At 45.1% G+C, this 13,425-nt stretch overlaps 1 protein-coding gene across 1 annotated transcript in view; it reads left to right on the top strand.

The window, feature by feature from the left end:
- xpc (xeroderma pigmentosum, complementation group C) overlaps positions 1–13,425 on the top strand; it is a 44,383-nt gene that overhangs the window by 10,364 nt on the left and 20,594 nt on the right. Inside the window, exons 4-8 of the mRNA XM_060835300.1 lie at positions 453–573; positions 3,697–3,781; positions 6,230–6,387; positions 7,242–7,362; positions 12,771–12,860. Coding sequence (XP_060691283.1) covers positions 453–573; positions 3,697–3,781; positions 6,230–6,387; positions 7,242–7,362; positions 12,771–12,860 — 575 coding nt within the window. The remainder of the gene's footprint in view (positions 1–452; positions 574–3,696; positions 3,782–6,229; positions 6,388–7,241; positions 7,363–12,770; positions 12,861–13,425) is intronic.

The raw sequence follows: 13,425 nt of genomic DNA, 5'->3' as shown, positions 1-13,425 counted from the left end.
AGCTTTACTCTGTATGTAACCACATGCTGCATTGTGAGTGTTTCATGGATATAGTGTCAAGGGAGATAACCTGTCTGGTTAAAAGGGCAGAGGGAGCTTTACTCTGTATCTAACTCTGTGCTGCCCCTGTCCTGAGAGGGTCCGGTAGGAACGGTGTAGAGGGAGCTTTACGCTGTATCTAAATTGTGCTGCCCTTCTCCTGGAAGTGTTTTATGGGGGGCAAGTAGGGGAAGCTTTACTCTGTGTCTAACCCTGTGATGTATCTGTCCTGTGAGTGTTTGATGCTGCCACTGTCCCACTTTCAGTCACAGTGAGGGGTAATATGTTTTCAGTCATGTTCATTTAGGTGAACATTGCTTGAAGTTCTTGAGTCATTAACTGATGTTGAATGACTGCCCAGTGATATGAATATCTCAGAATTTAATCATCCTTTTCTTTCCCACCTCCGACAGAGCTCCAGACCTCTATGCCAGAAGAACCATCTGCCTCTCCCTTTCCTGAACCCACCGTCCCTGCAAAACCACTCGAGATTGAAATCGAAAGTCCAGCACACGCCAAGAAGAGGGAGAGCAGGTCTGTGACCAGTCATCACTTTTTCAAACTTACTGCTGTCATTATCAGGATGTCAGCTGCTTTTTCACCTTGTGTGGTAGCACGCTCTCTGAGTCAGAACATCGTGAGCTGAAGTTGTGCCCTGTAAACACACCAGACAGAAATCTGGCTCTCCCTGTTGTACATGAGAAGATAACTGAATCCACTCATTTATCTGAAAGTTTTATTTCTGTTAACTGCATTCTATAAATATACATCACACTGACTACTAGCTCCCCTTATTTATACAATCAATTCACACCCAGTTTAAAAAAAACTGTTACCTAATATATCTGTCATCTGTTCCCACATTCCATTAGGTCTCAGGCATCTTTTTAGATTATATCAGACAATGACAGCCTCCACTGCCCACTGCAGGGGCCGGTATTGATAAAATACAGCACTGTCAGCTGTTGTATTTCAGCAGGGGGAGTCCAGAACAGGGGCTACAATGTTCAAATTAAATCAGGTTGTTCAGGAATGATGTCAGGTAGGATTTCACACAAAAGAGTGGAAATAAGACCAGAAGCAATAGGAACTGAAACACGCCATTCGGCCCCTCAACTCAGCTCCACCATCATGGCTGATCCCACATTCCTCCTGTCCACCTTCAAAACTCATGACACTTCCATCTAGAAGGACAAAGGCTGTGTTCTCCATTACTTTTAATCATTCCCCTTCAAGCCACTCCCCACCATGACTTGGAAATATATCGCCATTTCTTCAGTGTCTCTGGGTCAAAATCCTGAAACTCCCTCCCTAAGGGCATTATGGGTCTACCAACAGCATTTGGACTGCAGCAGTTCAAGAAGGCAGCTCACCCCCACCTTCTCAAGGGGCAACTAGGGATGGGTAATAAATGCTGGGCCAGCATTTAAGTGCAATGTTCCCTGGGCTGGAGAGTTTCTGTTATGAGGAGAGATTGGACAGATTAGGGTTGTTTTCCTCAGAGTAAAGGAGGCTGAGGGGGTCATGTTTGAGATGGGAACAAAATTATATGGGGCATAGACAGAGTGGACAGGAAGGAATTTTTACCCCTGATGGAGTGATCAATGACTGTCAGGACATAGATTTAAGGTAAGGGCCAGGATGTTTAGTGGGGATGTTGGAAAAACCTTTTTTACCCAGAGGCTAGTAGAAATCTGGAACTCACTGCCTGGAAAGATGGATGGCTGAAATCCTCATCACATTTAAGAATTATTTAGGTGTGCACGTGCATTACCAAGACAGACAGGCCTTTGGGCCCAGTTAGATGGTTGTTTTAGACTGGCATGGACATGATGGGCCAAAGGGTCTTTTTCTGTGCTGTAGATCTCTGACTCTGGGCCATTACTCCAACTGTTTTTCTGAGACCTGACAAGGCAGGGTACACACTAAACAGAGAAAATGGAGACTGCTGCACGGAACAGCCCATTCAATACATGCACTCGCTTCAACCCTTACTGATTTTACCTGTTACTCTGATCAGCAAGGCTCTGGGTTCACACTGCACAACCACGTGTTCAGTGAGATGTTTAACTCCATCCTCCTAGCTCAACACCACCAACCAACCCCATCCCTCCAAAAAAAACACCGGTCTGCCCAGTAGGGGGGGCTGTAAATGAAACAAGGGCCATTAGTTTGAAGAGCAAGGGACCAACCTTTATCCCTTCACCAACATCACAAAGGTGTTACTTCATTATGCTGAGCAGGAACAAAGGAGGAGTTGAGACATGGGGCAGATCAGAGCTGAAAATGTGTTGCTAGAAACGCGCAGCAGGTCAGGCAGCATCCAAGGAGCAGGGGAGAGTCGACGTTTCGGGCATGAGCCCTTCTTCAGGAATGAGGAAAGTGTGTCCAGCAGGCTAAGATGAAAGGTAGGGAGGAGGGACTTGGGGGAGGGGTGTTGGAAATGCAATAGGTGGAAGGAGGTCAAGGTGAGGGTGATAGGCCGGAGTGGGGTGGGGGCGGAGAGGTTGGGAAGAAGATTGCAGGTTAGGAAGGCGGTGCTGAGTTCGAGGGATTTGACTGAGACACGGTGGGGGGAGGGGAAATGAGGAAACTGGATAAATCTAAGTTCATCCCTTGTGGTTGGAGGGTTCCGAGGCGGAAGATGAGGCGCTCTTCCTCCAACCGTCGTGTTGCTATGGTCTGGTGATGGACGAGTCCAAGGACCTGCATGTCCTTGGTGGAGTGGGAGGGGGAGTTGAAGTGTTGAGCCACGGGGTGGTTGGGTTGGTTGGTCCGGGTATCCCAGAGGTGTTCTCTGAAACGTTCCGCAAGTAGGCGGCCTGTCTCCCAAATATAGCGGAGGCTACATTGGGTGCAGCAGATGCAGTAAATGATGAGTTTGGAGGTACAGGTGAATTTGTGGCAGATATGGAAGGATCCCTTGTGGCCTTGGGGGGAAGTAAGGGAGGAGGTGTGGGCGCAAGTTTTGCATTTCTTGTGGTTGCAGGGGAAGGTGCCGGGAGTGGAGGTTGGGTTGGTGGGGGGTGTGAACCTGACAAGGGAGTCACGGAGGGAGTGGTCTTTTCGGAACGCTGATGGGGGAGGGGAGGGAAATATATCCCTGGTGGTGGGGTCCGTTTGGCGGTGGCGGAAATGACGACGGATGATACGATGTATATGGAGGTTGGTGGGGTGGTAGGTGAGGACCAGTGGGGTTCTGTCCTCGTGGTGATTGGAGGGGCGGGGCTCAAGGGCGGAGGAGCGGGAAGTGGAGGAGATGCGGTGGAGGGCATTGTCGATCACGTTTTGGGGGGAAATTGCAGTCTTTGAATTGGGGCAGATCAGCTGTGATCTTGGTGAATACCAGGACAGGCTTGAAGGTCTGAATGGCCTACTCCAGTTTCTATTTCTTATATTCATATTACCTGGTCATTATCACAATGGAGTTTGTGGGAGCTTGCTGTGTGCAGATTGGCTGCTGTGTTGCTTATATGTTACAACATGATGGCTGCACTTGGGAGAGTGTCACTTTCAGTGGAGCAAACCTCTGGCTGTGAAAGGTGCTATAGAAATGCAAGAGCGAGCTTTCTGTGATTTTTACCTATTTAGGTGAATCAAACTTCCTACCTTGTTTCGTCCTGTAATGCTAAAAATCCGCTGTTTCACGCTGTACAGAGAGAAGAGAGAGCTTCAGTTTGAGGATTACCTACGTCGGATGATAAACCGTTTTACTCGGAACCTCCGCATTGACATTCACAAGGTGTGTGCGTGAACCTAGGATATGGTGCTTTACATTTGGAACTTTAACAATGAACTTGTGGGATTTGCAAAGTGACTTGATCTGAAAATATTTAGCCCACTCAGAGGAACTGACCTTAACCTTTGGCCTGCGTTCTGTCAACTGAACACCACCCCCCTGCAAGCCCTAACTTGGAAATATATCCACGTTCCTTCACTGTCCCTGGATCAAACCTCTGGAATTTCCTCCCTAAGGGCATTGTGGGTGTACCTATGGCACATAGGCTGCAGTGGTTCAGGAAGGCAGCTCACTACCTCCTTCTCAAAAGCAACTAGGGATGGACAATAAATGCTGGCCCAGCCAGTGATGCCCACACCTCATGGGTGAATTAAAAACAAATTTTAAAAAAACTATGGAAAGTGGGTATTGCTGGCTGGCCATAATTTGTTGTCAGATCAAGGAATTGTCATTGAAATAACAGAGAGCCCAAGTGCAGAGTGACTGTTTCCAATCGCAGGAGGATCTGTAACCAGATAGGGACAGATCGAAGAGAATTCTCAAAACAGCTGGAGTGTACATGGGGAAATATTTATTTATGCAGTAAGTTGTAGTGTGTGCTGTGGAAAGATATTGGAAGCAGACTCAACAATAACTTTCAAAAGACAATTGGATAAGGGCTTAATGGGGAGGGCAATCTTACTCTGCGATAGGGAATTGGGACTAACTTGCTATCTATACCAATACCCAGAATATGTTAGCTTGTGATGAACAATGAACCAAAGCATATTGGGGTTTGCAGGAAGTGGAGCTGAGGCCACAGTGAGATCAGTCATGAATCTGTTAAATGATGCTGTACGCTCAAGGGATTGTATAGCATACTCTCACCATTCCTACTTTGTCTGTTCATACAGTGTCCTCAGCCCATTGTACATCTCTGCTGTATCATTATATAATCTTCTGGAAGGATTGAACAAGTTGGGGCTCTTTTCTCTTGAAAAGAGAATATTGACGATGATGATTGGAATTCTTTTACTTAGAGATGTACAGCATGGAAACAGACCCTTCAGTCCAAGTCGTCCTCTGACTTCACCCCAGATGGGACAATCCCTGGCTGAAGACGCCAGTGCTTTATCCATTACTGAGAGGGTCTGATAGAGTAAATACAGAGACCATCTTTCCACTTGTGAGGAGACCAGAATCAGGGGCCATAAATGTTATTCAGTCAGTAATGAACTGGAAATTCAGGAGCACCCTCTTCACCTGGAGAGTGGGGAGAATGTGGACCTCACTCCCAGAGGAAGCGGGCGGACAGGATAGTGTCAAAACATTTAAGAGGAAGCTGGATAAATACACCAGGGAGAAAGGAATATGGTGATAGAGCTGGAGGACACTGAAAGACTGGATGAGACAAATAGCTTCTTTTTAACTATACTCGTTATGTTGTGCCTATTCTTGCACTGGCAGGCTTTAATATATTACTGTGTACTGAGTACTGAGAGAAAATCAGGGCACCACACCTTAGGAAGGATACGATCACCTTGGAGGGAATACAATGTAGGTTTGCAGGAATGATATCTGAACTTCAGGGGTTAAGTTATCAGGAGAGATTATATAAATTAGGCCTGTTTTCTCTAGAATTTTGAAGGTTAAGAAATGATCTGATCAAAGTTTTCATGATATTAACAGTAAAAGGCAGGGTAGACAAAGATAAAGGTAAACCATTTCCATTGGTTTGGGATTCTGGAACTAGAGGGCACAGTCTGAGAATTAGGGCCAGACCGTTCGGTAGAGATGCTACAAAGAGCTCTCCTCTGCAAGTAGCAGTGGATGCTGGGTCAGATTTTGCATCTGAGCTAGATTATTTTTTGTAAAGCGAAGGTATTAAGGGAAATGGGCCAAAGCAGTTGTCTGGAGTTAGGCCACAGATCAACCATGATCCCATTGAATGGTGGATCAGGCTTGAAGGGCTGAATGGCTTACCTCCTGTTCCTTGTTCCTATTGTTGTCCCTTTTCCATATTGCCATATCAGTCGAAGCAAACACTCCAAGACCCAATCTGGCACTATCTTCTTTACCTTTATTCCAAGACATGTCGAGAGAGCAATCGCCCATGTACACAAATACATGAGTTCTTGGTCTTCTGTTGAACAGCAGATTCTTAAGGAATAATATAGTCACTTACAGAGAGTAGCATCCAAATAAGGCAACGTCTATATTGATTGGATGACCATTACAATCAGCAAGCATCAACAGTAAAGATTAAGTCATTTGGCATTACACAATGGATTTCTTTACCTCGTTAAACCTCTACCCTTGCCTCCAGCATCTCACTGTTTACTGCAAGTTCTTATCTGGTCAAAGTCATGCTAGTTGAGCCTTTGTCAAGCAACCCTAAACTTAACTCTTTCCCTACCTGCTCATCCCTTTATGACTTTTCTCACTATGTTTTGATTGTTATTCTTTCTGCAGGTGCACCTTCTGTGTCTGTTGGCTAACGGTATGTTCCGGAATAGGATCTGCAATGAACCAGAGCTTCAGGCCTTGGCGCTGTCCCTGGTACCTGCCACACTTGCCAAGGTGCCAGGTGGCCGTGTAGAAATTCCATACATCTCTAAACTGCTCAACTGGTAAGTCAATGAGAGTGGCCTTCCCGTCACCTCCAAGCTAACCAAAGGCTTGTGTTTAAAGTTAAAAGGAGAAGGGCAAAGGAGTGAGGTGAAGGGATTGATTGGTGATACTCAGTACCTGGATTGGAATTTCCCAGACATCACAGAGAATTGTGGACCTGGCAGAACGCAGTGAGATAGGGACCAACAAGGCTCATAAGAGATTTGTAAATGGATTTAAGAATTTTAATATTTGAGGGATTTTTACTCAATATGTGACTGGTCATACTGAGGTTTGGTGTGATGAATGTTTTTACTAATAAGGATTTTAACACACTTGGTTCCTGTCAAATCCATTTCTCCTGTTAGTGAATATCCCTCCTCCCACTGTGATATTGAACCAATGGAAACTCAGGACCCTCCTCAAAAGCTTGTTGAGACTAGGAAAAAATTGACAAAGGAGATGGGTGGGCATTGTGGATATGGTTCGACAGTTGGATAAATGGAGTTGCAAATACAGATTGACCATGTTCGAATTAAATAGAGGTAGGAGCTTAAGGGGCTGAATGGCCTCCTCTGTTCCTTCTGCTTATAAAGCATGTAAGATAACACTTTTTTCACTGTACCTCAGTACATGTGACAGTAATAGATCAAATTGAATATAAACTTTCCTGTGGCTGTGTGGGTCTCCAAGGGCTCTCTGAGCAGCACCGTACAGCTTAGAGGGAACATTGCTGCTTCTCTTTCATGAATAGAAACAAATTGGCCTCTGTGAGGTATTCGGTCCGAGATGGGAGAACAAGGCTTTCATTTCAGCTTTGTTCCTCTGGTGTCGCTGCTCAGTTTCTATGGTCTCTCTTCTTTTCCATTTGCAGGTTTGTGTCATCGTTTGAGATTGACACTTCTCTCCCCAACGATGAGGCGGACTCTCTGTCTACGGTGCTGAAGAGGAGATTCGGCAGCCGTTCCACAAGGAACGAGCAAGAAATGGTTCATGTGTGTATTTTCTGTGACTGGCAATGGTGAATCTCTGATCTCCCTGGACTGTGCACTTCAACAGGGTCCTAAATGAATTGGACTCACTGGCTCTTTGACCTGTTCCTGCTCCTTCCCCTTCTCCTCCTCCTCCATCAGCCTACCCAGTATTCTAGGCCTCATAATTAATGGCATAGAGAACAAGAGCAGGGAGATTATGCTGAACGTATTTAAGGATAATGATGGTGTAGTGGTGATATCACTAGATTAATAATGCTGAGGCTGAGTAAAAGTGTTCAAACCCCATCAGGGGAGTTTAATGGCTAAAAAAGCTGAACACGTCTTGGGGGGGTGCGGGGGGGAGCAGTTAGGAATCAATCACTTTGCTGCAGGTCTGGAGTTAGTTCTGACTGGCTGTAGACCGCAGCGTTCCTTCCTGAAAGGGTATTAGTGAAGCAGATGGATTTTTAATTGACGGTGGTTACGTGATCACCATTAGGCTAGATTTTTACTTTCAGATTTTATTTTAAATTAAATTCAAATTTTCACCATGTGTCATGGTTGGACTTGAACCCGTGTCCCCAGAATATTACCTTGGGGCTGTAGATTACTTGTCCAGTGGTGTTACCACTATATCACAGCCTCCCCTAACTTCAATACATTAATAACATGTGAAATTGAAAGCAAGTCTCAACAATGATGACGGTAGTGATTGGGACGAGGGCCAGGTGGATCTTATTTACTGAGATCCTTGATTGAGGTTGTTAACCTGAGGAGAAAGTGAGGCCTGCAGATGCTGGAGATCAGAGCTGAAAATGTGTTGCTGGAAAAGCGCAGCAGGTCAGGCAGCATCCAAGGAACAGGAAATTCGACGTTTCGGGCATAAGTTGTTAACCTGAGCCAATCGGGGAGCCCTGGCTGACAGATAAACAGGAGAAAAATAAGCACTACTGCTGTTGGATGGTAGTGTGGGGGATAAAAAAGAATGAAAAGGATAAAAATAAACAGAATTGTCAGAGAGTCTACTCATTCTGGGGACTGGCTGGTCAGAGTCCATTGACTGTGCACATGTTAATAAAGGGTGACTTGGTGATAGGATACTGGCCTCTGTTCAAATAATCCAGTGACCGATCATTGATTTTCATTAAGCACACCTCATTGAATAGGAAATATGTCCTTACCCAGCCTGGTCTATACGTGACTCCAGACCAATGTGGTTAAGAAGGTGGTTAGAGAAGGCAACCTATATTGGCCTTCGTACTGAGAGAGTTTGAGTGCAGTTAGAAAGAGTGTCTTGCTGCAACAAAAACAGAAATTGATAGAGAAACTCAGCAGAAACATTTCTGAAGAAGGGTCACTGGGACTTGAACTGTTGACTCTGCTTTCTTTCCCAAGATGCTGCTTGACCTGTGGACCTCTCCAACAATTTCTGTTTTGTTCCATATTTCTTTGTTTTATGTCTTGCTACAATTATACAGGGCATTGGTGAGGCCACACCTGGGGTATTGTATACACTTTTGGTCTCCTTATCTGAGGAGGAATGTTGTTGCTGCAGGAGGAGTGCAGTGAAGGTTTACCAGGCTGATCCCTGGGATGGCAGCACTGATATGAGGAGAAATTGATTCAGTTAGGATTGCATTCACTGGAGTTTAGAAGAATGAAGGGGGATCTCTTATAAAATTCTAACAGGTTAGATGCAGGAAGGATGTTCTTCGTGTTTGAGGGGTCCAGAACCAGGTGTCATCGTTAAAGGATGAACCATCTAGGACTGAGATAAGGACAAATTTCTTCACCCAGAGAGTGGTGAGCCTGAGGAATTCCCTACCACAGAAAGTGGTTGAGGCTAAAACATTACATATTTTCAAGGAGTTAGATAAAGCTCTCCCAGCTAAAGGGTTCAGGGTGATGTGAGAGGGCAGGATTGGGGTATTGAGCTCAATGATCAGCCATCATCATATTGAACATAGAACAGTACAGCACAGTACAGGCCTTTCGGACCTCAGTGTTGTGCCGGCCTTTAATCCAATTTGAAGATCAGACTAACCTACAAACCCTTCGTTGTACTAATCAATGCCTCTCAACATCTTGTACACCTCTATCAAGTCACCTCTCATCCTTCTTCACTCCAATGAGAAAAGCCCTATCTCACTCAACATTCCTTCATATGACATGCCCTCCAGTCCAGGCAGCATCCTGGTAAATCTCTTCTGCACCCTCTCTAAAGCTTCCACATCTTTCCCATCATGAGGAGACCCGAACTGAACACAATATTCCAAGTGTGGCCTTATCATGTCTCCATAGAGCTGCAACATAACCTTGTGGCTCTTAAATTCATTCCTCCTGCTAATGAAAACCAACACATCATATGCTTTCTTAACAGCCTCAATCTGGGTGGCAACTTTGAGGGATCTATGGACATGGACCCAAGATCCCTCTGTTCTTCCACACTGCTAAGAATCTTGCCTTTAACCCTGAAATCTAATTTGACATTCCAAAGTGAATCACTTCACACTTTTCCAGGTTGAACTCCACCTGTCATTTCTCAGCCCAGCTCTGCATCCTGTCAATGTCCCGTTGCAATCTACAACAGCCCTCCACACTATCCACCACTCCACCAACCTTCATGTCATCGGCAAACTTACTAACACACCCTTCCACTTCCTTATCCGAGTCATTAATAAATATCACAATCAGCAGATGTCCCACAACCGATCCCTGTGGAACACCGCAGGTCACCAAGCTCCATACTGAATACTTCCAACCTACGTAAAGTCTTCTATGGGTCAGCCAATTCTGTATTCAGACAGACAGGTTTCCCTGTATTCCATGCCTCCTCACTTTCTGAATAATCCCACCATGGGGAACTTAATTAAATGTCTTGCTAAAATCCATGTGTACCACATCCAGTGATCTACCTTCATCAATGTGTTTTACCACATCCTCAAAGAATTCAGTAAGATGTGTGAGGTATGACCTGCCCTTCACAAAGCCATGCCAATCAAACTACATGGTTTTCCAAGTAATCATAAATCCTGTCTCTCAGAATCCTCTCCAATACTTTGCCCACCTTGACGTAAGACTGACTGACTGGGTAAAAATAATGACTGCAGATGCTGGAAACCAGATTCTGGTGCTGGAAAAGCACAGCAGTTCAGGCAGCATCCGAGGAGCAGGAAAATCGACATTTCGGGCAAAAGCCCTTCAGGAATGACTGACTGGTCTGTAAATACCAGGATTATCCCATTCCCTTTCTTGAACAAGGGATTAATGTTTGCCAACCTCCAATCAACGGGCAGTATTCTCTTCCATCGCTTCCTGTAGTAACCTAGGATATATCTCGCCTGGGAGAAAGTGAGGACTGCAGATGCTGGAGATCAGAGCTTAAAAATGTGTTGCTGGAAAAGCGCAGCAGGTCAGGCAGCATCAAAGGAGTAGGAGAATCGATGTTTCGGGAAAAAGGGCTTATGCCCGAAATGTCGATTGTCCTACTCCTTTGATGCTGCCTGACCTGCTGCTCTGTATCCCGTCTGGCCCAGGGGATTTACCGATCCTTATGGTTTTTCAAAGTTTTCAGCACAGCCTCCTTCCTAACACCAACCTGTCCAAGTTTATCAGTCTGTTTCACACTGTCCTCAGAAATGTCAAGATCCCTCTCCATACTGAATACTGAAGCATTAAGGACCTCCTCTACCTCCTTCAACTCCAGGCACAAGTTCTCTCCACTATCCCGGGTCGGCCCTACCCTCACTCAGGCCATCCTCCTGTTCCCCACATAAGAGTAAAATGCCTTAGGCGTTTCCTTAATCCTACCCACTAAAGCTTTTTCTTGTTCCCTTCTAGCTCTCCTAAATCCATTCTTCAGTTCCGTCCTGGCTACCTTGTAACCCACTAAAGCCATTGAATGGCAGAGCACGCTCTCAATGGCTGAAATAGCCTACTCTTGCTCCTATCTTCCATGTTTCCTAACTGTCCTCTGAAGTGGCCATTTGGCCCAGTCACACTGTACCATCCCACTACTGAAAGATGTAGCAGTTCAAGAAAATGGTTCAACACCAATGTCTTGAAGGCAATTAGGGACAGGCAAAAAAAAACATTGGCCCTGCCAGTGATGCTCACATTCTAAGGGGAAAAAAAAGTGTCTTAAAATATCAACTTTGTGGCTGAAGCATCTATTAACTGCAACCATAGAAACACTGAACCAAAGTAGCCAATCAGGCCCCAGGGAACATTCAATCCTTTATTCCAACTACCTCTCTTCTGTCTCCCTCTGTCCTCTCTCTCCTTATTTCCCTCTTTTCCTTTCTTTTCCTCCCTCTTCGTCTGTCTTTCTTTCCCTCCCTCTTCGTCTGCCTTTCTCCATCTCTTCTTTCTTCCTCTCTCTCTTTTCAGCTCTCACTCTTGTATTCTCTTGCTCTCTTCCTCACGCAGTTTCCCGATCTCATTCCCTGTTGTGTTTTCTCTCTCTCTCTCTCACTCTCTCACTCTCTCTCTCTCACTCTCTCTCTCTCTCTCTCTCACTCTCTCTCTCTCACTCTCTCTCACTCTCTCTCTCTATTGTCCTTTCATTCCCATTTTTCACCTCTCAACCTCCCTCGCCTAGTTTTATTTCCTCCATCGCTGTGCTGGAGAAAACATGCCCTTAAACTGGAAAAGATGCAAAAAAAGTATCCACAAGGATGCTATTGAGACTGGAGGGTTAGACTTATAAGGAGAGGCTGGAACTTTTTTCCCTGGAGTGTAGGAGGCTGAGGGGTAACCTTAGAAGTTCGTAAAATTGTGAGAGGCACAGATAGGGTAAATAGCTGAGATCTTTTCCCCAGAGTAGGGGAGTCCAAAACTAGAGGGTATGGATTTAAGGTGAGGGGGGAAAGATTTGAAATGGACCTGAGGGTGGGGCGTGTATGGATTGAGCTGCCAGAGGAAGTGGTAGAGACGGGCACAATTATAACCTCTAAAAGACATTTGGGACAGGTACACAAATAGGAAAAGTGTAGAGGTTTATGGGACTAGTTGATTTTAGAGAACCTGGTTGACATGGATATGTTGAGCCAAGGTACCTGTTTCTGTGACTCTCAGTGACTCTTTCAGTCATTTCTTTGTCTGTTGCTCCGCTCTTTTGTTCCAAGGCCGTGTGCTCTCCTTCAGTGCTCTGTGCTCTCTCGCTCTCTCACTCTCTACTTCTGTTTTTGCTATGCCCCTCACTTCACCTGGTTGTTACATTCCTCCATTTCTAGCCCTGGAGATCTTCTCTCAGCAGGAACACTAATATGTAAATTCCATTTTGCACTGAGATTCTGGAGGGACGTAATTTTGTGAGCAATCTTAAACATTGAAAGGAATTGAATTGTTTCACCTTCTCTGATATTTGCGTGATGTTGTATTTCTCAGTTGTTATAATCTCATTTAACGATCTGATTTTGTTTTAACAGTTGTTTCTAATCATCCTCCGGACTCTGGCCATGGCATCACGGCTTGTGATTTCATTTCAGCCTGTTCCATTTAAAGAAAATGTGAAAGCGGTAAGAAATCAATCTGATTATGATCACTTCATTTTTTTCCTCGGCCTCTTAGGAACAGGAGGAGATTGTTCAGTGTAATCACTGGATGATCTGCATCTTAAAACTATCCACCTGCCTTGACTCCACAAACTCTCAAATTTCTGCTCAACAAAAATCTAGCAACCTCCGTTTCGAAATTTCATAAAGTCAAAGTCCTACAGCTCGGAGACAGGCCCTTTGGCCCAAACTGGTCCATGCCGACGAAAATGTCCATCCACGCTAACCCCATTTCCCTGCACTTGGCCCATATCCTTGTAAATTTTTCCTATCAATATGTGTCCAAATGTCTTTTAAATGTTGTTAACGTACCCCCCTCAACCATTTCTGCTGACAGTTCATTCCATGTCCATGCTACCCTCTGTGTTTCAAAGAAAGGTTGCTCCTCAGGTTCCCTTTTATCCTTTCCCCTCTAACCTTAAACTGATGCCCTCTGGTGCTCGATTCCATAACCCTGGGGAAAAAGACTGAGTGCATTCATCCTGTCCATGCCTCTCATGATCTTATTCACTTTCATAAGATCCCCCCT

This window comes from Hemiscyllium ocellatum, chromosome 14, assembly GCF_020745735.1.
Source record: "Hemiscyllium ocellatum isolate sHemOce1 chromosome 14, sHemOce1.pat.X.cur, whole genome shotgun sequence".
NCBI lineage: Eukaryota > Metazoa > Chordata > Chondrichthyes > Orectolobiformes > Hemiscylliidae > Hemiscyllium > Hemiscyllium ocellatum.
Note: the sequence above shows the minus strand (reverse complement) of the source record. Positions and strands in the feature narration are given on the sequence as shown.